Source organism: Ammodytes marinus (genome assembly GCF_949987685.1).
Source record: "Ammodytes marinus genome assembly, chromosome: 5".
Classification (NCBI taxonomy): Eukaryota; Metazoa; Chordata; class Actinopteri; order Uranoscopiformes; family Ammodytidae; genus Ammodytes; species Ammodytes marinus.
In genome coordinates, this window is record NC_137234.1 from 18,771,171 (window position 1) to 18,797,783 (window position 26,613).

At 44.5% G+C, this 26,613-nt stretch overlaps 1 protein-coding gene across 2 annotated transcripts in view; it reads right to left on the minus strand.

Moving 5' to 3' along the window:
• mob2a (MOB kinase activator 2a) overlaps positions 1-26,613 on the minus strand; it is a 69,920-nt gene that overhangs the window by 33,632 nt on the left and 9,675 nt on the right. Inside the window, exon 1 of one of the 2 annotated variants that reach the window (XM_080027327.1) lies at positions 4,035-4,188. The exons of the other annotated variant lie outside the window; for it this stretch is intronic. Coding sequence (XP_079883453.1) covers positions 4,035-4,072 — 38 coding nt within the window. The 5' untranslated portion in view covers positions 4,073-4,188. Of the gene's footprint in view, positions 1-4,034; positions 4,189-26,613 lie in introns of those variants that run through there. 2 annotated transcript variants of the gene reach the window in all.

The window sequence follows — 26,613 nt, forward strand, 5'->3', positions numbered from 1 at the left end:
CTCTCTCAAGCACAATAACCCGCTATATGAGTGCCAGTAAGTCAGGCACATTTGGAGAGCGCAGGCTCTGCAACACATGTAGGTTGTTCCAGGTCTGTCTATAAACAAATACAATGTAAATTCAGAGGGCAACAACCAGAAAACAAGAGCAAAGTCTGTTAGGTCAATGCTCTGCAAAAAAAGAAAAAACTGAAAAAAAAGGAAAGATCACATCCCTGCCCCTCTGTAAAGGAACACTGTGTCCAAACAAACAAATGCTGCACTGCCAAAGAAGCAAAAGGAGTTTGGGCAAACCTAGCTGACTAGCTTGACATCTGGCCTTGTGCCATTTCATCCCAACTAGCCTTAACTCCTAACCCATCCTCCTAACAAACCCTGTAACCCGCAATGTCAAACACTCCTCCCCTTAACTCAACCATAGAAGCCATGGCTGTCATCTCCCTCCCTCCTCCTTCCTTTCCTCCCACAAGTCATGATATGCTGACGGTCTGACTACAGCAGAATCTCTGCCTGCTACAGCAGCAACACTGTCCTCAAATGTCTCCTCTAAAACCGCAGCAGCATAACACAAAGAGTGAATGGGAACGAGATGGGGGGGGGGGGGGGGGCTAAAGTTAATGAAGGTGTGAAAATGTCAGTTGAAGAATGCGTTAAAAAAAAGCCAAGTATGATGTCAACAACAAAAACAACAACAGAACAGAGGAAGTAAAGGTCGAGAAGTAAAAAATAAAAATAAAAAATGTAAAAGAGTAACAGCGATTTGGGTTAACTACCGATAGAAGAAGCAGTCGCAGCACACCAGAACCCCCATCCAGACCGCTGGGTATTAAGGCAAAAGTCGGGGTGACAAGGCTCCTGGCACCACAGCACCCTTCCACCTCCCCGTCCCGTCTCCTCTCTTGGCAGACTTGGCTACAGGTGCAGCAGCGGCTCCGGCATAGCACCTTGTGAAAGCATAAAGCTACCGGCGCGACCCTCTGACTTTTACCGCAGGTCAGGACAGAGAATGGACGGACAGAAGAAGGGATGCCCGGTCAAGCGAGTCAGCCAAAACCAAACGGCCGACGAGACAAACACACTTTTTCAAAACAAAAACAAAATTATTCACAAAAAAAACAGACACACTCCCGCTCAGAGCATGTTTCTCTCTCTCTCTCTCCTTTCCAACTACTGCAACTGCCTGTGCTTCACTTTCACACTCTTGCTTTCTCTCTCTCTCTCTCCCTCTCCCTCCCTCTCCTTCTCTCTCCCTCTCTCGTTCGTTCGCTTGCTTGCTGGCTGGCTCCCACTTGAAAGGCGGGAAGATAAGCTTGGCAAACACAGTCCCATAAACAAACTGCTGACTGCCGGGCAGTACAGGGTGGACTGCAGGGGAGAGAGAGAGATGGACAGAGAGACAGAAAGAGAGCGAGAGAGGGAAACAATCCCTGGAGGGCAGCAATCTCCTCAAATCTGTATACATCCTAAACAAGGGCTAAACATCCTATCTCCACCCATCGCACACACAGACCAAACACACGCTCTTGTTGTCAAAGCCCCTCTCTGCAAAGTGCTGGGAGTTGACAGTTCCTTCGTGCTCTGGCCCATGTAGTGATATGTCACTTAAGGCTTATAATAGTCAACCACTCAAGTCCACACTGAGGTAGGCCCACACACCGGCTTGTTCTGCTGTGTATATACAATAGCCGTGACTTTTCATTCACACAAATGATGCAGAGGTACGGGATGGGAGGGGCTGGCGCGGTAGAGACAAGCCCCCAGGAAGTGAGCCAATCACTGCAGAGTGCTGTTATGGCGTGGGCAAATAAGGTGAAGGACGCACAGTGAATCATGGGGCCGTGATACAGCTCTCTCCCCTCTTCCCTGCATCATTTGATAAAAGCAATTACTTTCCTTTGCCCCCTGCTACATCTGGCTTTATTTTTTATAAACACATGAAAGATGCTGAACACACACACACACACACACACGCACACACGCGCGCACACACACACACACAGAGGAGGACTGCAGTGGTCAGGTGTGTGTGTGTGATGCTGTAATCGAAGACTGCAGTCAGCGCTGTTCTCGACAAGACAGGCACAGACACAGAGTTAACCAGCAGTGACGAAGGCGGCCGACGCAGCTGAATGCTGACGCTCGACGGCAAAAAATGGGCCGACCCTGCACTGTTCCTAGAAAAACCAATAACTGCAGCGTGCCCAGAAAAACATTAAGAAACCAACTACACAGGCAGATAATGAGAGATCATGGTTCTGCTTTTTCCGGACCGTCACCGACTTCTCACAGAGCTCCTGAAGAACAGTGAGATGGATTAAACAGTAGCCAGAGACGCTAGATTTATTTTTCCTTTTCTCTCTCCGCTGCACGCACGTCCTCCCTCCCTCTCGGCTGCTTCTATCAGAGATAAAAAGATGACAAAGACTGACTGCAGCACTTTCCCATCCCGTGATGACGTCATCCCTCCTCCTCCAACACCTCATCTTCCCTGGAGGGAGCTGCAGCTATACCACTCCTCCACTTTCACTCTTTAATTACCTCATCCCTCTCTTACCTGCACACACACACACACACACACACAACACCATGGCTCATACAATGATCGCAGATGGGGGGAAAGTAACACAACGCATTATTGCACACAATTCCTGAGTGAAAGGGGAGGAAGGGAGGGATGTGTGCAGAGATAGCATGTTTTTTTTGTTTGATGCAATGAGTGTTTGGCACTCGTTAACTCCCTTTGTGTTTCAGCTTTTAAAGTCAGGATGTGGGTTTTGTGTTTGTGTCAAGTACAGCGGAAGGCCACATACAAGGCAGAGGGGAAAAGGAGTGCCAGGAGGAAAAGTGGAAGAAGTGAAACTGCCATTAAATCAACTGCCACTTTCAACAATATGAACAAGTGCTTTTGGGTCTCTGTGCGTGTGTACTTCCTCACACTTTTGTTTTCGGTGCCTTCCTTATCGTAAAATCCAGACAAAATAATGAAAAGCAAGACATCCGCTGCAGAACTCATATGGACTGAATTCAAGAAAGCTGCGTTGCTTGATTGGTTTGATGATAGAAAGACAGAGATGTTTTTCTCATAAGCTTTGTGACTTGGAGAGATAACACAATGAAAGAAGGGGGGGGCACATAGAGGCAGAACCACTGGGCAGGGGAAAGACCCGGGCTCGTGACAGGGTTAAGAAACAGCAGGATATGAATAGGGGGCCGTTGTAATCACTTCAGGAGAAAGCGTGTGTGTGTGTGGGGGGGGGGGGGGGGGAGGCTGGCTGACACAGACAAAGTTGCTAGGTGATGGTATAGCCAAGAGAGGGGTATTTTTTGTGTAGGGGAAGCAGAGAGGGAGAGAGAGATTAAGATGGAGAGGGAGAAAGAGAGAGATCATTTAGCTCTTTTCCTAAATGGAAGTGTGGAAACAAAAGAGAGCCCACTCGCCCCCGCCTCCCCTCATAAAATCAAGACAAACAAGTTTATCCTGATCCAGCCACACAGACACACTCTGGACTACACGTGGGTTCCATACAGGGTAAACTCAGGGTACCCCTTCAACGAAAATTGACATCCAATATCAGCATCTGATTAAGTGGGGATCAAGTGTTCATAGGGCATTGCCTATTACTTCAGAAACTGGGGGTGAAAAAGAGGTGACACATTGCATATTACAATAACTGTCTGTTCAAATGTCACAGTGATCAGATGTAGCCTCAAAAGAGACCACTAAAATAAAGAACAATACTACAATTGGGCCACTGGATCTGACATGTGTAGCAGTGTGCTGCTAATGTTTCTATTAGAAACACAATTTGGCGATATTGAAAAGTTATTGTATGAAAGAAATAACACAGATAGACAGTCTAGCCTATAAGGTCGACATGTGAGAAAAGGCTCCGTGGAAATGTGAGAGAGAAAGTGAGCCAATGTATGAGCATATGACCAAACAGTGCTGCCTGCCCCCTCTCCCTCCCTCCCCTTTCTCCCCATATGGATAACACATTAATAAGTTGCCTCCACATGACGCCAGCCTCTCTTACCTATTTAGCGTATAGGAGCCGTTCCTTTTGAACCTCATCCTGGACGACAGGAAGCGGATAAAGAAATCCAGAATTGACGGCGTCTTCAGCTTTTTCGTCGCACCCTCGAACGAAGCAAACCCAGTCGTGTTTGTGAGCGAGTCTTTCTCTCTCTCTGAGTGTGAGTGTGCCTATGAACCGCTGCGGGACAAAAAAACACCGCGGAACAATACACAGGAGTTGCTCTTCGCAGACCCGCCGTCTCACTCCTACGACACCTTCCTCCTTCTATCGTTTCCTCCCCAGACCTCCCTCTACCACTCCTTTCCCCCCACCCCACGGTTCGGTTCCCTCCGGGCAGGGTTGACAGACTGATGGCGTTTCGACAAAATAGGCTAAATAAAAATAAAACAAAAGCAGCCCGTGTGGGTCCGGAGCGCACGAGCTGGCTTGAGGTGGTTAAAAAATATATATATAATTGAAAATAAAATCAAACGATATTGAGACGGAGTCTGGTTGAGTCGGCTTTGTGTCCAACAGCCTCCACTGACACAACACTACCGTATTTTTTTTGTTTGCTCCCCACCCTCTCCCTATCATGAAAAAAAAATTGAATCCACATGTAGGTTACATCCACCCCTCCGCCTCTACTCAGCGACACAAAAGCAAGCTAAAAGCAATGTCTAAAAAAAAGAAATTAAGACAAACGGTTATCAAGCGAGCCAACTTCCTTTCTCCCCATTCACGGTCTCGTGGAGTGTCTCGCGTTTCCCATCTGTGGAGCTATAGCGTACACACACCGACGCACACAAAAACAGTCAGACACATTTTATATTCGTCCTATGCTGAACACAAACCAGACTCCACCAATCCCACACAGCTCTTGTCAACGTCTGCAGGATGAGACAGATTTGAAGGCTAAGAATAGGGATAAGGATCCATTAAAGCCATTTAAATCCAAAGTACTTTTGATGAACTATCAGCAGGCATCACTGGATCAAATGTGTGTGGATAAAAGGAGGACATGGTCCAATAATAGAAATAAATGATTTCCTGTGAATCATGCTTTTGATACAAATGATTATACAACAGTTGGTTGTTTGCCAACTAATTCTTCTTCATCTGCCACCCTGCACCATCTGACTCCTGACCTCACACCAGGGGTTGCTGTATAGGGAGAACAATAAGTGACCAATGACAATGAACTGCAGGCTGTCCAGTAGTGTCCATTCTAATGCAGCAATGTTCAAGCAAAATGATTGCAGGAGTGTTACAATGTTGGGGGGGGGGGGGGAGAGTATGCACATAGGAGAAGTTAAAGTGACTTGGAGCAGACACAGAGGTGACAGTGGATTGGCTCTTACAATGATGAAGTGTGATCTTTATCGCTGCACCCAAGCCTGCCTCAAGTGTGCAATGCATGCCCTCAGGGGGAGCAAGCACGCTGATCTTTATGCTGCAGGATATGTGTGTGTGTGTGTGTGTGTGTGTGTGGGTGTGTGTGTGTGTACACTAGACACAGCTAGGGGGGAAAGCTCTTGTGGTGTCAAGTTTGGATGTGTTGTTGGTGATAGATAAAAAAAGAAGAAAAAAATAAAAGAAAAATGGTGCAGGAGGAGTTGGAGAAGAGGAGAGATGGATGGTTGAAGGGAAGGGGAGAGTGGGACTATGCTGAGCAGAGAGCCAGACCACAAAAGGGTGAAGAATGGAAAGACCAGATGTCCCTCTCGTATAGCCAGTTGAGGAAGCAATTGAGGAGGCCTGCAACACAGCTCAAAAATTGTTTTATGAGACTATCTGGAAGTTTTGAAGAGAAAACATTAAGAACTGAGGGATTTTTTATTCTCCAACCAGAAGCTTCAAAACTATTAAATATATATATATATATAAGGGGAAAAGCCCAGCACAAAGCAAATATCCAGTTCAAAGAATCCTGAGATAAAAAAGTTAAATAAAATAAAATAATAATAAAATACAATGTCTCATTAACTTTTAGTGTGTGTAATAGGTCTTGAGGGATTCAATCAGGGGAACGTATTCAATGATGAATCCAGGCAAGCGGTTAAGTTTAACTTTAAGGGATATTCAGGGTTATTCCGCATTACATCATGGGAGTGCTGTCCAGTCTGTGTGTGTGTGTGTGTGTGTGTGTGTGTGTGTGTGTGTGTGTGTGTGTGTGTGTGTGTGTGTGTGTGTGTGTGTGTGTGTTTCCTCTACACTCAGGGTCGGTTTTGATGGCTCCGAGTTCGTTTATTACAATGAGAGCAGCCTGGCACCAAAACTGCTGATCAATCGCACCACCACTGACACCACCACTGCTGCTGCTGCTGGGTCAGTCACTGCAGAGTTACATAACACCGGAGAGGAGGAAGAGGATGATGGGAGGAAGGGGATTAACAGAAGATGGTGGAAAGGAAAAGATGAGTGAATAACACTGCAGAACACAGATGCACAATTAGCCTATAGGCTTTATTGATGCAGTTACACCCCCCCCCTCCTTTCACTCCACCTATTCAGTCTCAATCCACTCCACGTCCTGCACTAATTCATGGCCCGCACCTCAACTGCCCTTTATTTTATTGCCCCTTTTGCAGCCCCTTCATTAAGCTAATTTGAACTACTTTTTTTGTTGCCTCTTTCACAATTCTTCTTTTCTATTTAAGCCTCTGTCCATCCAGCTCAATTCTCGACCCCTCACTGCATTCCTCTTGTGGTGCATGTTGCGTAAGATGGGAACTTTTTAAGCGTGCGTCCGTGCATGCTGATGGCGTTAAAGAGGCCTCTGAATGCACGATGCTCCTTCTCCTTTTTTTTTTTTTTTTTCTGAGGAGGAAGCTGCAGATTTTCTCTTTGGTTTAACAAAAAATAAAATGCTTATAAACTTGTCTCTGTTCTATGCCTTGTTCCGAGCAAAGCTTCCAGAAAACAGTCATCGCTGGCTGCAGTGCCGCTGTTGAAGAGCCCTGGCCCTTCCACTCCTACACATGCTTTCCAGGAATACATTGGACAGAGTCAAACGCTGGACACACACACACACACATACACACACACACACAGCAGAGGCGCTATCAACTTGAGAGCATGCATGAGAGCAGTGCTTTAGAGAGACCATGCTAATGTGTGTGCCAGGTTCTCCAGCAAATAGGTGATACAGACAGAAAACACACACACACACACACACTTGCTGTAACCAAAAAAAAAGAGACATCTTGCGAAACCATGTGTCTGTTACGCAATTTAATGCACATATGGGTCTTGCTGCCCAGTACCAAGAAATAACTGTTTCTCTCGCTCACACACTCTAAATATTATTCAGCACACATACACACAAAAACACAGGACACATTGAGCACAGTTAGGAGGTATGTGTGTGTGCTGGAGCCAGGCCAAGGGGTGCAGTATGAAAGGGCCTATATATACGGCCAGGCTGGGCGACGCCAGGAGTTGGTCAGTCTGTCTGTGTCCGTGTTCCATGTAGCCTACAGCTTGGCCTATAGCAAGGAGACGCCCTCTTTTATAGTATACCTCAGTGGGTCCGTGTCTCTGCCTGTCAATGTAGTCACATTATAGGCTTCTGTTGCCGTACTGTCTCCCCATTCATCCCTGTGTAGCCTCCGATGATTCACACATGGAGTATGTAGAAGCTCACGGCAGCTAAAGTGTGAAATAACGGGCAAAAAAATGACAGCCATGTTGACATTTTCTCAAATGTCTCCCGGATGTCCCCCCAGCTCCCCAAAGGCAAATGTTATGTCTTGGTATTTCTGGGCTCTGCACCCGATCAGTATTATCTTTCCATATCTGGACAGCTTTGGTTTCAGATCTCAAATGCCAGGAAATTAAATGCAACCTCACCCCATGCACCAATCACTGCTCAGGCATCTGGAGAATGCGAAAACCCCATCTAACTTCGTAAGAGAAACAAAAAAAACGTTTTGTTTTTTCTTCTATTTTCCATTATTATTCTGCCGCTACTAGAATTTCACAGAGCACAGTATAATGGCAGCTGTCAGCAAGGACACAGAGGTCACGTCCTTCAGAGCTGAAACAAACAGTTGATTAATTAATTAATCATGAGTCATTTTTAGAAAAACACTTCTTTTTGAGCCTCTGAAATGTAAAAATTCTTCAGCCATCTGATTGTCAACACAACTGTTTCATCAGAATCCAGAGTGACATTTGAATCGGTCAACCTGGACTACGGAGGATTGTATTATATTATAATATAAATAATAATCCATAATGAATATAATCATGTCACGTCTTTCTGTTGAATTGCATTTAAAGAGCCTGGAGTTTACATTCTACATAAAGAAAAGAAAATTTAAAACAGGGGAGGATGAGGAAGGTGGGACTATGGTGCCCCCTACTGTTATCCAGAAAGAATGCAGCGCTTGTGTGGACAGAAAAGACCAACCTCCCCACCCTATTGCTCTTTGCTGTCATTAGAATGAAAGGCTTTGCACCAGTGATGCAAGAGAGGAGTTGAAGATGGAAGATTGAGGTAACATTTTTTTTTTTAAAAGACAAGGGAAGGAGAGGGACAGCAGCACTGATGCCCTGGTATTTCTGGTATGTGAAAAGCATGGAGGGACCTGTGATGATGATTTTAAAAGCTTCTGGGTTTTTATTTTTACCTCAAAGCATACCTTTGGCGTAGAGAATACATCCTGCAGAGAGAGTTAAGCAGTGATTGAAAATATCTCAAACGTAAGATGAAGGTGACGTAAAAAGTCTGTGTTTCTTTGAGCATTAATGTGACTGCAGCGTGCAACTGCTAATACATCATGATCAGGATATGCCTGGGGTTTTGGAGAAAAAAAAATTATTGGCCGGGACCCCTTAACCTAGACTTGAAAATATAGAGAAAAATAAACATATAGATAGAAAGAGAGTGCCTCAGCCCAGAGAGAAGAACAGAACTATTGATCCGTGCGTCAGTCTGCCTCTAGCTGGTGGCGGTGGAGGATTGGTCTTGCTGGTTAAACACTGCAATCGCTTGTTACGGTCATGTGATGCGGGACTGTAAAGAGCCGATGGAGCCCGGTGCACACTGGGAAGAGCTGCAAGCCATGATTATGCAACAACAAGGTCTGATTTCATGCTCATTGGAGCCCTCTCTATCACACCCTTATCTCTCTCTATTCCTTATTTTTCCTCTTCTTTCAAACTCTCACTTCTCTTACTCATTTTGTTAATGTCTCCCTTTATCTCTTTTCATTTCAAGTTGCATCCTGTATCACTCATACAAAACACACATACAACTGAGTGCACACAGCTCCCTCTTGGCAAAATACTGAACTACCATGACTTGCTAAAGAAATCAAATACGATTGACCAAACAAAGTTGCCTAAGTGCTGACAGTTAAGCATTTTCCCCCCTGCAGTACTGCCCACTGGACTGTTACGTCAATTAGACAAGTGCTGCCCTCTTGTGGGAAAATAAATTCACCACACCTCAATTCTGTTATATACAGCAACCTATCAAGTCCTCCCAAAAGCCCAGCTGCTATTGTTGGTGGAGTTTCGAGAGTTGCAACACAAACGCATGTTAATTAACTGACCACAGAGAGGCTGAAAAGGAGGGGTGGGGGGGGGGGGGGGGGGGGGGTAAAACACACTTCTTATTTTCCTGATCATTTCCTCTGTTCACTTTGTCACCATGACACGTCAGGATTATATTTTCCAATTATAAAGGCCTATGGCATCAATCATTCACTTTCTTTTTACATCAACATGTAATAGTAAAAAATGTAATATCAGCAAATGACCTTAAGGATGCATACAGATTGCAATGAAGTCAGGAATTCATTCAGCATTTTCCACAACTTACAAATTGCTATAGGTGACATCATTTAAGCCTATACTTTTAAGTGATGGATCACAATCAACTGTAATCTCAAATCCAAAACAATGTGTAGCGTTTTACTATACGCAGTCAACAGCTTTGCGGTCAATTTGACCTATACATCCTATAGCTGGAGCGTTCTGCAGTCATATCCCCAAATGAAAGATGTAGAAAAAGCACACCACAAACACCTATTGGTTTGACCCTTTTTTCCTTTTTTTTCACAGCAGTGTAAACGCCACCCTTCCTTATCCACGTTGCCAAATACAAAAGGAAAGGAAAATATGAACCAACATCCCTTTTAATGTATTCAAATCTCCAGACTGATGGATGTGGGAGACGCCACAGAAAGCGTGTGCTGAGCACACAGATCATATCCCAGTATCTCTGAGCTTGTGCTAGGAAAAGGTTTTACAGCAGGTAGCTAATCCCTATGCAGGAGGCCGATCCTTACTTGTATACCTGACTACACACACACACACTCATACACACACACAAATTGTGTCCACTCCACAGCTGCCAGCGGTTGAGCGGCAGCTGGTATGTGCATTGTGCAGCGGTGCGTGTGTGCAAGCGGACATTATGCGGTCTCTGCGCAGACTTTGAAGAGACCAATGACCTCTAACCGCCTTTGACCACGGCTGCTCACCTTTCAACTGTTGCACCTCCAATAGGTACACTGTATCAGAGTACCTATAGGAGGCAGCTTCAGTGAAGGTCTCACTGTAATAAAAGGCAAGAGGAAGGAGAGAATAATATGCCAAGGCTGCCCGCTCCGAGCAAAGTCAGGAAAGAGGCACGATAAAGAATTGATGTGCGATATTAAAAGTTTTGGGGTTGGTTAGAATGAGAATTGCAATAAAAGTATTAAAAAGTAAAAAATAAATCCACCTTGAATCACCAGTCCTCATGACTGGTAAGTTGTAACAGCTTTGGATATGTTCAGTACATTTCCTTGGCCCTTTTAGTTATTTCCCAGTGGCAGCTTCACTACCTCGTCAAATGAAACAATATGAGATATGGCAGAGGACATGAAGGCTAATTGCCGGTATTGCAGTGCAGCTGCAGTGGTTATCACACATCGACTATGCGAAACAGAAAGACAGAGATAGAAACGTGCAGTTAGAGACGAAGCGACAGACGCCCAGCAGGAGCCCCCCCCCCCCTGCAGGAGAACAGAAGCACTTCCTGTGTTTGTTCATCTCGCCGTTTGCTTTCCCTTCAGCACGGCCAGTCACAAAGACATCCTGCGAGCTCCTGCTCCAGACGCCCTGGCCTGGCAGAGAGGCACAACAATGAGGAGGAAAGGAGAGCATGTTACAGTATGGGAGGGGCAGGGAGGGAGAGGGTAAAGGCATAAAACACACACACACACACGGACCATGCATATGCAAACATAGGCGAGGATAGGATACAGGTGCACATGAGGACACACACCGAGGCCAAACGAGTAAACATGCAGCCAGGGCAAAGATAACTTTACCGACATGGAGAAAAAAAGGCACAAGGAGGACCAACACCAAAAACATCAAACCAAAATAAAGTATGTGCTGTAAAAAGTTAGCTTCATCCAGGAAACATCAGGAAAGCTAACTTCAAAAGTGTCTAACACAATGCAACAATGGCTTCATTTAGCATGACATACCACCTCACCGATGTTGCACAAACCCCCCCAGTGATTATGAGAAATGTCCCATCTGTGTGCACTGTGTGTGTCTGCCCCCCCCCCCCTCCCTCCTTTCCTCTTCTATCCGGCCCTGAGCAACACATCAACTCACCAGAACGGACCAAAAACCCCTGACCTACTGTTCCTCCACTAGAGGAAACGGATGTGGGGTCCGTCTCTCCCTCTCTCATTCTCACTCACTTGTGCGCACACACACACCCACACACACGCGCAAATAACAAATGTGCGTATTAACGGCACACATCGTCCAAAGGTTGAGTGTAGAAACAGTTTACAGAGCGGATATCCAGCACATCGGCTTGTATACATGTAGCCTCATCCAGAGCCATTGATAGAGCTTTACTATTACTTTCCGGCGCCCTGGTCAAACCCTGGCCTTTGAAGTAGAGTCAGGAGGAGGGTCATAATGACTCTGTACGGAATGTGTTGTTAATGATATATGATCCACTTTACAATGTCGGAAGTTAAGAGCTGGTTTGTCAGTGAAACCTCATGTCTTTACTGTAAAAATGTTATACATTAAATAATTGTCATTCTGTGTTATTAGTTACCTGGTGTCCTTGCAATCTATTGTTACAACACTGTCAGAAGAAGAAGTTGCTCTTGTGTTAGCATGTCTACCTTGGTGCCACATGCATTTTAAGCTGGTGAACCAGTTTTCAGAGAAAAATAATAAAAAGGACCATATATCAGACCAATATCTTCTTTTATGAGTGAGAAACACTTTGTGTAGCTGAGCCTTTACAGTTACAACAAGACCTTGATTTTTAACAGTGAATTAGGTTGAAGGTACGTCTTTAAAAACGTCTCTGCAGAATAGTTTCTTTACTGATCAGTTTAATGTCTTTTCAACATAACAATGTCAGATAATAGTAAAATAGCTTGTTGTATTCAATCAACACTCCAAAAAAACATATTCAGTTTCTAATCAGATATTGCAAAGAAGAGCAGCTAATCGTCCCATTGAGAGTGTTCATATTATCCATAGGTTCAAATTAGGGCTGCAAACATACCTTGCACCTGAATATTAAATTATTTTACACTAAAATATTCAAATAAATTCCCTCGCAACTTTGAATCCCTCCTCGACACAGACACATCAAACGTCAGTGGGTAATGTTAAAGAAGCCATTGAAAAAAAACATGTTTGGCACGTGGTGTATTAGTTAATGTGAACCGAGCCAAGCTCACGCACGCACACGCACACACACACAAAGCAACGCTGTCGGTGACAATGACGAGCACTGACTTGTTGCATAATGATTAGACAACACAGCCATCGCCCGTTGGCCACTTCTCAAAAAGGCCTAACATAACTGTGCAGCGCTGTTCTGCACGCACGCGATGCTCATGGGGAGGACCAGGGAATGGAGAGAAGAGCAGGGGAAGAGGAGGGAGGGGATGAAGAGAAACAGAATGCAGAAAGACAGGAGGTCAGGAGGAGTCACAGTGCGCTCCACAGATCTTCTCCCTCCATCGCTCTTTATGTAGGCTAATCTCCTCCATCGCGCCTCCCAGAGCAGGCCGCCTCACTTAGCCTCATTTAACCAGCTAACGGCCGGTAATAAATCAGCGGCACACTCTCCTCTCACCTCTAATCTGTAGAGCACACTCCCCTGCCCTGATATATGACTCAGTCCGCACTCTGGCTTCCAGCGCCAGGCAGCTACTGTAGGTAGCAGACCTCGGATGGGAGTGTGGCTCAGACAGCCAGCACTAAACAAGGCCGGGAGCGATAACAAAGGGAAGTGAAGGATGAAACAAAAAAAGAAGAGGAAGGCAGAAACCGACTTGAGTTGAGACTTCCCATTTTTTCCAATTTCTTTGGAAAAAAAATGTCCTTGGTCAAGTTCAGGATTTTCTAAAAACAAAACAATGACCACTTGAGTCCAGAACTACCATTTATCAGGGCTTCTGTTAATTAGACTTAAATAAATAAATAGATATGGTGTTCAATCGAATAAGTTAAAGCTGGGGTGGAGGATTTGGGGAGAATATGGCAGTTGGGATAGAGATTAGAATCCAAATACCTCAACTGCTCCACTTGTTCTCTTTGGTCCCTCCCGTATGGTCCCTCCCTGACATGCTCTACACAAAAAAAGTTGTGCCAAAGTGAATGGACAGTCCCAACAGCCGATAAGAACAGAGAATCGGAGCCTCGCTCTGATTGGTCAAAGTGTACAGCTCATGTTAACTTTGCCCAATCAGAAATCACATACCCCAGCTTTAACTTGCTAATAACCCTGGTGTGGTCTGTGAACAACCCATTACTTGATGACTTTTTATGGTTATGGGATACTGTAGAAGGAGAAAGACACAGTATGCCTCTCAAAATTGAACTTGGAATATGTAGAAAACATTCCAGTGAATGTGGACAGACAGAGGTGGACGTGGTGGGGACGTGGTTTGTCCAGTCTTTCCTTCCTTCCCCTGCATGGCTTCCTGGATTAAACTGTGGCAAAGTGAGCTGTTGGCCTGGGTCCCACGCCTGGGCTACTCATAATATCCCCCATATTCCCAGCCTCTCTTTAAGCGCAGCTAGCGTTGTTGGCTCAGTGTTGGCGTTTGTCACGAGCCGGCCCAGCTCAGAGACCACCGGTGATTAAAAAGGCTTTCAGAAAAGGTCACGTTAAGCAGGTCTACGGCTGGCAGCACACAGCAGAGAAGAAAAGGCCAGTGTTGTGACATCATGCCAAACAGCTGTGTATGAAAGATCTTGACTCTGTCATAATGCAGTACAGTGAGTGTACTATGCAGAGTGCAGCCCAGACAAAGCACTTTCCCCAACGTGGCCCACACTGTAAGCCCAGTCAGTCAGTCAGTCAGACTTATCCCCATAGCACACGCACACTTTCTCAGGAGGCATATGTATCAGAGGCCATTTAGGGGTCAAATCCTCAGTTTTGCATTTATGTGCTCCGTCCAGCCTCGAGCCGTTTGAGTCGACAGCTCCCATACAGCAAGCAACCCAGTGGCGGAAATCAGGCGACCCTGGACAAGCAGCTCCCCTCTCTCTTATCCCTTTGCCTTCATTCCAAGTCAAACTCTGACCTCTCACATCTCTCTCCCTCCGCCTCTCCTACATCCTTGTTTAGATGTGAAACACCTCTTGGAGCTGGCTTGTTGAGACACACTAACGGCCTCTGCACACATCCTGCGTCTACCTCTGGAGCGCGTCGCCTTACCTTACTGCTGCGTCTCTCGGACTTTTCTCGGACACACATGTACGTCTCAGCAGCTGCTGCTGCAGCAGCAAAGCCCTATCTTTCTACATAGAGTTTTCATAGATAATTCCCATTAAAAATGAAGTTATTTCGTGTCATTTATGATGCAAATGATTTATATTGAGTCTAATATTGAGTCTGGACCAGGGGTGGCCAACCCGCGGCTCGCGAGCCGCATGCGGCTCTTTGCCCAGCTTCGTGCGGCTCTTCAGTTCATATCAAATTATGTGATTATAATTTTTTTTTTTTTTTTTTATATATACTTTTTTTTTGTGTGGGCCTATGTGTGTGCATGTTCGCAAACGTTTCATGCGGCTCTTATGTTCGTTTTACATGTTGTCTATTATTTAATTTTTTATTTTATTAATGTGTAGGCCCTATGTGTATGCCTGTTCGCAAATGTTTAATTGAGGACGCAACATAACGTTCGCAAACGTTTGGTGCGGACGCAACATAAAACTGCCCGCTCAGCTTGGAGGGAGGTTTTCCGTGAGTAAACTATTTGTGTCAAGTTCGCTCCGAAACAGAGTGGGAGAGTTTATATTTTTTGTTGAACGTTATGGCAGGCCATTCTGCCTTATATGCCAGGTGTCATTTGCGCATTTCAAGGCTTCAAATCTTCGGCGCCACTTCAGCTCACTCCATGCTAAAAGTAAGTCCCACAAAGCAACATACATAGTAAGAGAAACACGCTATTTTAAATTGTTATATTTTTGTTTGTGGACTTGGTTGAACTGAGAGTTTATGTGTGAGGCAGTGCACACAATGTTCATTGTTGAAAATGACTGCCCTGTCGTCTTTAGTACTGTAGGAGTCCAGTCCTGTCATTATCACAAGGGCGGCCTTAACGATCTGGGGGCCCGTTTCAAGTCCTAGTGTGGGGCCCCCTGTTTTTTTTTTTTTTTTTTTTTTTTTTTAATAAATAATGCTTGTGCATGCATGTGCAAGCTCCCCGCGAAAATAAAAACGCCCCCCCCCCCCTGAAATCTTACTGGCCATCCCAGTGCCCCCCCCCCCCCAGTTCAAATGTTATTTTTTATTTTAATTTTATTTTTTTAATTACATTTTTTTCCTGATATGTATCCTAGTTCAGAGATGTTATGTATTTTTTTTTCTTTCTTAACTTTTTTTGATAGGTAGTTGCCAAGTTCATCACACAAACACTCCAATCCACTGATATGAGATCAGTTTGCAATTTTCAATTACTAAATTAATGGTAGGACTGTGGCCACTAGAACTGGTCTCTGGTCAGCAAAGGTCTTGAAAACAGCATAAGTGTGCTTGTGACATGCGTGCCACCCATGCACGTGTATGGGCATGTGCCCCAGCAGATTTTTGAAATCTGAATAAAAAAATTAAAGTTTGTAGTTAGCGAGTGTAACATGTTCTTAGCAAGGGCAGACTTTCATAAATAAAGGTTTATTTTTTTAGCAAGATATTTGGTCAAAAGCTAGTGGTCATCTGTCCCTCTGTGCAGTTGTTAGGCATCTGGCTGCTAGCAAGTTATGTTGTCTTGCTAATTTTACTATTCATCTGAGCTGAAATAAATATTGACTTTTTCCTTTATTATCTTCGCCAGAATGCACCAGAATGCTTAGATTACATGTTAAAAACACAAAAAAAAAAAATCCCCACTCTAACTCTGTGGCCCACCTTGGCCACCCCCAGTCAAAATTTCCTGGAATCGCCACTGTGTGTACCCGTGTGTACGATGTGGCTCTTAGCAGTAACACAGTAAAACATTTGGCTCTTTGTCTCTGACTGGTTGGCCACCCCTGGTCTGGACAGTAATCCATGCGCCCCATTGCCTTTTTTTTATTTATTTTTTTTGCCACATTTTCGCTTGTTGGAAGTTTTATTTTGAAAGGGACACACCAGGAAATGGTGAAGCTACAGCGAAAGCTGCAGGTATGAAGTCAATATGACTCTCAGCAGAGTATTTCTCTATCAGTTAAAGCAGAGAGACCCAAGAAAGACGCGCGGCTCTCAGAAAATAATAGGCGAGCCTCCTGAGGTAAAGGGGAGCGTCGCTGCAGACGTGCCTCCGACGCGCATCAGCAGTGCGTCTGAGGTTGGATGTGTGCCCGCTCTAGGTTGATTACACGGTCAGTGACAAAAAGTCAGACGTAGACGCGAGGTAGAAGCGCAGTAGAGGTAGGATGTGTGTGGAGGCCGAAAGTCCCACAGTAGTGTTGAGCCGGCTGCAGCAGCCTGTCCAAAAGGAAGCTTGTGTTAGAGCCGCAGATGTAGAAATGTTGATGTTGCATCCTACAAGCAAAGAAAGCAAAGGCAGCTGCAACTTCAGAGTTCAAGCTTGTAAATTCTTCAACTGTTTTTGTATGTATTCTTAAGGTTTTATGTGTATCACATACACCAACTAAAATGTATAAAAACTACTTTACCTAAACTAAAATCTGTCTCAAGTGTGCTGAAATACCATGGAATGTCTTAAGACTATTCACGGGTAAAAAAAAAACAAGATATCAGAAGCCATCCCTTTGGACTCTTTTTGTCACATTTTACTGGCTAAATTATTAATCAATTTATCGAATAAATACTTGGCCGATGAGATTGCCCGGCCCTGCTGTGAACTCCTGTGTGAAAACTTTTAATTTGAAAAGATCAAGGAAACATACACCATATCTTAAGCCACAACCTCCTCCCATCCATCTCTGTTGACAGGCCGACCACTCCCTCCCTCTCTAGATTGGTGCTCATGGTGGCAGGACACATATGAAACATATGGTGCTGCCTGGCCTGTCAGCTATTAAGCCTGTTCTATGGCCGTCACCCTCTAATCTTACAGAATGTCGCACTGCTGTTTAATTTCCAGCCTCCACCGCATCCATATGTGCTATACAGTGTGTGAAAAACACACACACACACACACACACACACACACACACACACACACACACACACACACACACACACACACACACGAGAGGACGGAAATCCTAATTAGTTGCTGAACTTTGGTCTGTTCCCTGTTCGTCATGCCTTCTCTTGGGTGATGTCAGCCTCTTGTTTGAACCTGTCGGAATAAACCTCAAAAAGCAACACGCCTCACCGGCGCACCACCACACCCTACTCATGTGTTACAGAAATCAGTAACACCTGACACCATTGAGTGCACTGTTTCTTCCTTGGCAGGCCAGGCGGTGAGATAAAGAAATTGTGTTCACTGGAAATGGCTGATAACCTGGAAATGTAGTTGTACCTTTCCCCCTCTCATACATTCATAGCAAGCTTTTGAAAACTTTGTAGCATTCAGCAACAAAGTAAGACAGGAAATTGCCTTGTAGGTGAATCAAAGGAAAGTTTTTACAGATTAAATCCTCATCGCACACCAAAAACAATGGAGGAGTATAACGAGGCAATCAGGATGTGCACCACCACCCATGACTTGTACTTCCTGTCCAAAGTCGTTGATTAGGAAGTTTGCTATTGAGGTCAAGAGCAGCTCCCTCACTCCTCTCTCCCAGTGCAGTATCCATCATGTTCAGTATGAGGTTTCACATCATCTTTTACACTCCACAATTTTTTTCCTGGTGATTTTTCTCAGCATGGTCCGCCCCAAAACTGTTGTAATCCCATTTGGAGAGAGGGTATCCATGGCACAGAACTAATCCATATTACACGCACACAAACGCAAAACAAACATTCAAGATCACACACACCTACTCGAACACGTGACAGCCTGGGGGAAATGGGTAGGTTGTTGATTAAAGGGGATAAAGGAAATAGCAGGATGCTGAGGAAAAGTAGGGAAGTTTGAGAAGAACAAATGAGGTGGAGGAGAAGGAGTTCAGCCTAGAGTACTGAGATGAACTTGGCTCTCTGGTGTGTGTGTGTGTGTGTGTGTGTGTGTGTGTGTGTGTGTGTGTGTGTGTGTGTGTGTGTGTGTGTGTGTGTGTGTGTGTGTGTGTGTGTGTGTGTGTGTGTGTGTGTGTGTGTGTGTGTGTGTGTGTGTGTGTGTGTGTATGCGCTTTCCTTCCCTGATGCGATGCAGAGATCTTTAATCCAATTACACTACAGACCAGCCTGGCGGCCTAGCCTCAGCCACCAAGGACAAACCTAGTAGCTAGCAGCCCACCGGCTCTGCATAGATTTGCTGCGACCACAGCTGAGCTAAGGGGGGAAAAACATATAAAAATCACCCAGAATTAAAGGCTTCCTCCTCTAACACAAATTGGTTCTTTAATCTCATCTGGTTGAATGAGGAGCCACTCTTATGCTATAGGCGGGGGGGAGGAGGGGAAACAAAACCAATGAAATACGTGAGCCAGAGAACAATTCCCTGTATCAAATCTCCATCCCTTCGGTGGCCTTTTCTCTCCTTTGTCCGTGCATGAAACAAACTCCATTTCTCTTTCCATGTCACCGGCGGCCCCTGCTGTTAAATCTTCCTCTCTGTCTTCCATTGCAGACCTCTGGCGTTCAATCCATAGCTCTCTGACCCGCGTTGCCGTTTCCCATTTATCTCCATATCTCACCCGTTGCCCTCTGCGCCACCATCGTTCCCCTGCTTCTCTTCGCTGTCCACTCTCTCTTTTTTCTATTTGCTCTGCTCCATCTTTTAATTTTTCTATCAAGCCATTTAATGTTGTTGGCCTAGTTTTGTCTCGTCAGTTTGCAGGATGACTGAAAAAACTTCTGGTTATTTTTTTTTTGGTGCAGATATAACTTATTTGTCTGGCTTTCGTGCAAAGCATTGTTAAAGGTGGCACGTGTCCTGCAACAATGATTGCAAGCACTACAGTCAAAATAATTGATAAAGCTTAGGAAAAAAACAAGCAGTTCATTCTGTTAATCCACACAGCAAAGTCCAGCTAATAAGTTAAACACCACGTTGTGACGCCGTAGGGTAATGAGTCTTGTTTACTGACGAGGATTAAACGTGTGGCTGGCCAATGGTTTTGTGTCACTTTGTTATTGCCACTGTGTTTACAGTAAAACATTCAGAAGCTGCTTCTAATGATGAAGTACAATGGCAGTTAAATTCTCACCCACGTCTGATTTAAAGGTGCAGGGTTTAAAAAACATCTCATGTGTAATTTTGACATCACCTAGAGATAAAAGTTTTCATCTTCTAATCATTCATTTCAGGCACAGACACCCACTACATAAAAAACTATGTGATGCTACTGTAGAAACATAGCAGTGTAGAATTCTAAAAAAGGTAATAAAGTGATTGTACACAAATGTAAACATACAGCTCTGGAAAAAAATTAAGAGATCACTCCAAATGTTCAGTGTCTCTTGTTTTACTCTTTAAAGGCATATGTTTGAGTAAAATGAACATTTTGATTTTATAATATCAACTACTGACAACATTTCTACCAAATTCACAATAAAAATATTGTCATTTAGAGCATTTTCAATAAGTAAGTTAGTGATGAAGATTTAAGAAAAATCCAGCCTGTCCTCTTAATTTTTTCCGCGGCTGTATTTATGAATATTATATTCCATTTTATATCACGTCTTAGTCTCTACCCACTGCCCTTTTAAAACCAAGTTTAAAATTAATAGATTAAAAATGCTTCTGTTGCTCAATGAAGAGAGGTATTATTAATCATCATTTATGGCAGGAACCAAATCTGAAAGGCTTTGAAGAGTAACCAGTCCTGATAATGCAGCCAACTCTTCTGCAGGGTGTCCCTAGTAGTTGGCAACAACAACCCTGAATCCTTCTGCAAGGAGGGGGGAGGAGGGGTTCAACCCTTTATTAGCTGATCTTAAGACAGCGCAAGCTTGCTGGCAGCCGTCCATGACTATGATACTTTCTGACAGAGCAGTAGCTGCTCCCAGGCCTGCGGCAGCCAATCCTGCTTAAACAGGAACCATGAAGTCCATGATCTGTGTGTGGTAACGTTGGCTTGAAGTTAAACAACATGTTTGGGAAGGAAATGTCCTTCTTTGACCAGTAACCAGAGACAGAAGGTCTAAGCCCCCCCCGCCAGTCTCTCCATCCGATGGCACTGCCAGTTGTGTGAGCTGGGCAGAGCGTTATGAAAAAGTAAACACAGTCACAGCGTGGTGCCACTCTACTGCCAAGTGAAATAAAGGCAATGCACACATACACACACTGCCACTCAGGCCAAGCCAGTAGCAACACAACAGCGTGGCCCAAATAAGCAGAACCTCTTCAAAAGATAACACAATGGGTCTAAAAATCAATACATCTCTAAATATACAGACAGTCTTCTGTGCAGCTAAGTGGTTAGCACATCATATGCATCAGAGGCTGCTGGCTAAATGTCAGCAAACTGTGCAGCTGACATTGCGAAACAGGGCCCCGTTCAGGCTTTTGAACAGGTCAGGACCCATTTGAGTGGGCAAATGTGCGCAGAAGCATCAGGAGCAGAGCTCAGCCAGCTCACATTATGAGCAGGGTTGCATTCGCAGCCTCTTGATCTATCCCAGTATTGGGTTGCACTGTGCTGCTCACACAGCATGCACTGTCCTCTGTCTTTTTGAAATCTCATCTTCACTCAAACACTTGGCAAAAAGGAGGGCAAAAGAAAAACATCGCCACGCCCAGGAAGTGCTTCCAGGATGCGTTCGGGATGCTCCAATTATCCACTTAGGCGTGTTCAGTGAAAGGCAAACTGCAGAGTCATTCTGGTATCGCGTTCATTTCTGGGCTTCTTCTTGTCCCTGCCTCTGAAGAAAGGACAGGAGAAGACAGGGGCACTGGAGATGCATCCCCAGAGACAAACCAGAGAGCACAGCGCTACTCTCTTGCTCAGGAGTGTGTGTCTATGTGTGTCCGTGTATACCCGCCAGGCTATTTGCCTTTTCAAAAGGCATTCAATAGAACCTTTATTTTTCCCCTCAATGATGCACGTTGGTGTGTCCTAAAAACACTCCATGATACAGTATTGTGTATTGCAGCCTGCGGGAAAGGCTCGTTTAGCATCCACTAGTCCCCAATCTCCACAGCAGCTACTTCAAAACTGCACAGCAACACCATGATGGCACCATGTTCTAATCCCCTAACCTTTAGGTGGTGATCAGTGGCGGCCTTAACGATCTGGGGGCCCGTTTCAAGACCTAGTGTGGTACCCCTCACTTTTTTTTCTTTTCTTAAAAAAAAAAAAAAAAATTCAAATGTTTTAAATACATATTTCTTGTGAATGCTGTGCATGCTGCCCGCAAAAAGAAAACAGATTGTAGAATCCAGTTGGTTCGTAGACGGTTTATGCGATGATGGGCCACTGGGTGCAGACTCTTAAAAGGGCCCCCCCACTCCTACCTATCCAGTCAGGTACATTGACTTTTCCGCACATATTCAATTAATGGTAAAAACATATTAAGGAAGTCAGTGTTTCTCAAAGGATTTAGGGATACTGTGGGAGGGACCCTGGTCCTTGTTGGGGGGTCCGGGGGCATCCCCCCGGAAGAAAATGTGTGCCTTTTGAATTAAAATGCATCAATCTGGTGCACTTTGAGGGGAACATTTAGAGGCTATATCAAATCCTGAGATGCAGAAGGAACATTATTTTTCAGATTTTTCTTAATCAGGCAGCACTCTTTACTCTGCAACTGTAAAAACAGTAGATTGGTCTGCAGACTCATGTTCTATGATGGAGAGACTCATTTCAACAGATACAGGGTGGAAAGCTACTTTTTATGAACAGTATAGAATTTACACATAGAAATCTTATTCCTGTATGTGTGTGGGGGCCCTAAAGGCTCATCATGAAGCCCCTTAGACAGAGCTACTAAAGCTGTTTTCTTATGCTTTTGTATTTCTCCCTTACTAATTGAGGGGCCCATGGTGATTTATTTCCTTATATTTAGGCTTATTCCTTTTTGGACCCTGTTATTGACATAAGTGACTGAGCTCTTTGACAATGCGACATGAAAAGATACTATGAGTAGCTCTGGCTTAGGGCCCCCTGAGGCCCCTGGGCCCGGTAGCATGTTCAAGAATTATTTATAAAAAATAAAAAAATTCAATTGAATGGGTTGAAACATAGCTAAGGCCGCTACTGGTGGTGATAGGGCCTAGTTAGGCTGGTAATGAGGGAGGGGGCGTGTTTCTCCCATTATGATGTCATAAGGGTAGATAAATCTGAATGGGGTTTTTGAACACAGGAACGTGGAGGTGGAGAAAAAGAGAAATGGATATTTTTTTTGTCATACTTTGGGGATCTCTGTAGTCTCAACTGGGACCCTATGAAAAAGTGCATTTTGCATAATAGGTGACCTTTAATCGAGTTGTTTTGGATTTGGAGCTGGTTGGTACTAGATTGATCACCTGGTCGAGGTGTCGCCTTCCTGTGGAAGCCAAAGTCATGGATACCTCTGAACTATGACAGCTGAGGAGCAGGAGGAATACGCTGCTGTTTCCACCCAAAATAACCACGCAGTGAATGTCAAACAAAAGGGGAGGGGGGCTGATGCCAGAGAGGGGAGGCGAGGACTTGTTTGTTTGGACTTCCAGCTCTAGTTTGCTTTACCGCCGTTTCACTTGCTCTGTCCTTCACGCAGAGACACACAAGGACAGCAAACAACATTTAAAAAAGAAACAGTATGATGGAGCTCTGTACAACGTCTTCTTACATGCTTGGCGCAAAAAATACAGCCAACACCCCTGCTAGCTTATGAACGTTGCTCAGAGGGAGAGGGAGAGGGAGAGAGAGAGAGAGAGAGAGAGAGAGAGAGAGAGAGAGAGAGAGAGAAGATTATGCCCTGGGCCTGTTCAACACTGCCTTGCTCTCTGCGGCGGAACAGTCCAGCGCAGGCAGCAGTCAAGCACGCAAACGTCTCTACATATCAGCGTCAAGAGAAAGACAGAGACAGAGAGAGACTAACTGAGCAAAGGGAGTGAAAGACAGAGTGGTTTAAAGGGTTTGAAGTAACATAAATGCCCTTCCTTGGGAGTAAAACAAACTAGCCTTCTTGTCAACGAGCCAATCTCGGATCACGGTGGAATAGCAGGGTCCAGCTCGCAGCTTGCGTTACAGCAGGGCAGAGTTGGTCTGAGCGTCAGCAGCAAGCTGAGGCACGTGAACCAATGATGAGAGAAATATTCCGCTCTATACAATGGATTTCAAAATCAATAGACTTGCCCTGCAATACATAGTGATTTCATTTTGGTTGTGTCAGTGTGTGTTGAACAAACTGTACGTCGATGTTTGAGGCTCTAGTTGTTGTTGGTGGTGGTGGTGGTGTTGCACTGAGTTGGTGGTGTGTAGACTTTAAAGTGGCTATGAGGAACTTTGTCGGCTGGCGGCCCCTTTGGACTAAAGTGGTAGTATTTTTACGACGTAAGCTATCGTACGGCTGTTTTCTAGCGCGTGCCGGCCGGTGTGAGTATCTAATGATTAGGACGCAGTATAGTGCATGTCTGTGTGCTGAAAGTGTGAGGGCACAGAATCTTTTCGGCTCTGTGAGAGTGGTTAGTGACATCAACTAATGCCACACACACCTGATTGCAATGAGTTGATGCAGTGTCACTAACCACTCTCACGGAGCTGAAAGATTCCGTGTCCTCACAGAAAGCGAATGAACGAGAGACGGCAGTATGGATCACGATGAGGTAATGTGTTATGTTGTTGTAAATAATGACTATTTCAGATGAATAATGCTCATCTGATGATGATGAATCAAAGTAAACTTTGTTTTAGTACTGTTCATTCACTTAGGAGTAAACATTGCAGGACTAGTTCACTCCCAATAAATTGTTTACACGTTGCTTGGCAACTCCCTCCTCCCGCACATCTATCACTCTCCCTTTTAGCTTTTCTTCATTGAATTTTCTTTTTTTCTTTGATGGTTCTGCCCCATTATCAGCCATTATGACGACAAATAACTGTCTCAAACAAGGCTCCCGCTCCCCTTCCCTTACCTGGAGGGATAGACCAGACCAAAGGCATTAATAAAAACTGCTTTCTTTGCACTGATGGTCTCGTTTGCTGTTAAAGGTCATTTATGATTATCAGAGGAAAAATTAGGCTGTTTTAAAAATTATTTAAAAGTTCCTCGTAGCCTCTTTAAGGGGTGGAAAAATGATAATTTCGATGTAACATGCAATTGATCAAAATCCACTCTCAGGAGTTGAGATAAACGGGTGATAAACCATAACGCAGAACCCCTTTTTTCTCAGTAAAGAGAGGACGTGCTTAGGCCTCCACAGACTCACTCAGCAGTGGATTTCAGTTTAGGAACAGCTTCTACCCCCAGTATTGGGACACAAATTCTTTACCCACTGAACAACTGTGGAAACTCAAAACTGTTGATGAATAAGTTATGCACCTGAACGCCAATAGGTCAAAACAAGCGATGAGTCGTTTGTCTTAAGGGTTGGGCGCTGCGGAGAGCCGACTTCGTGAGGTTAGATGCTGGGCTAACTGCCACTCGCAACCCGAGGTGAATTTGTAAAACGACACCACACATTACTGTCCTTAAAGTTTTGGCTGGCTTAACATGGCCTCTAAACGTCTTGGCCTGATGGGATGGATAGTCGTAAATAAAGGGTTAGTTGGGTTGCCACCAGACCCGATAAATTCATCCTTAATATAGCGGGATTCTTACTGGCACACAGAAAAGCCAAAAGAAGCTCTTTTTCACTGAAACAGGTAATTTCCCTGGTTCTGGTGGTAGACGACAGCTACGCAGCTCTCAGATCAGCTCTAACAACAGAATGGCCCGTCAGAGAGACACTGCGGAGGATTAGAGAGACAAAGAGTAAAGACAAGAAAAGTCAGCCTCCAACCTAAGTCTGGACCTGGCAACGCAGTGACAGCGCTGGTTAGTTTCTGTTCCGGAGCAGGGGATTGCTTTGAGGTGGTGTCTGCTCATCTGTCACGGCCTATTATCAGCACTGCATACTGCGGTGCAAGCAGCGGAAACAGCCACCTGGGCTGAGACGGCGCGCAGTACTGTGTGTTTGCGTGTGTGTGTGTTTATCTACATGTGCATGTGTGTGTGGTGAAGATGGAAATAAGGTCACGATAGGTGTACACAGAGCAAAAATCCTCCACTGGGAACATCTACATATACACGCAGAGCAAGTCAAAAGTGCATAAGGGATATAACTCAAAACACACAAGAGAAGAGTCAGAATGAAACTAAAACTTCCATCACCCAAACTGGGTTGCATGTAGCAATCAGAAAATGTGGATAAATAATAAAGTGATTTTTTTTTTTACATGTTTTTTAAAATGTAGCTCAGGTACATTATTTTCTATAGATTATTTCACTGGACAAATGTTGCTACAAATCTGTTGGTGATATGTGTAGCGAAAACCTAAACATGGAAACACAAGAGGCTGTCGCATAATTTAATGTTCATCATGGTAAAGGGGCATGTTATGGCCATCAGTTAGTTTTGATACCGCAGTGCCACTAAAATAGTATACTACACAATACACTCGAGCCACTTGAAAACCCAGAGTTCATGAGCATGAAGAGCACTTTGTTGCCGCAATCGGAAAACAAAGATTCTGCACTGCAAAATTCCAAGTAGATAACAGACAAATTGATCAAAAATCCAAAAGTGAACTGAAGTAGGGTCATCAGCACACGTTTCTTTATCTTTCTTAGAGCATTCGAGGAAAAAGGAACCAACTTTTAATGATTTGATGATTCAACAGGAATGGTTCAAACTCATCTATGCGTTTTGCACTCAAAATGGAAATATTTAATGGGACTCTTATTGCAGGTAGTCAGACGTGAACTAAGTCCCACTTCACAGCTTTATTAATATGATCAAACACACACTACTAGCCGGATAAAGCCCTTGTTTGCATTACAACTGTCTAACTGAGATTTAAAAAAAATTACCACCACAAACACTGAGAGAACACTTGCACCAGTAAACAGCTACAT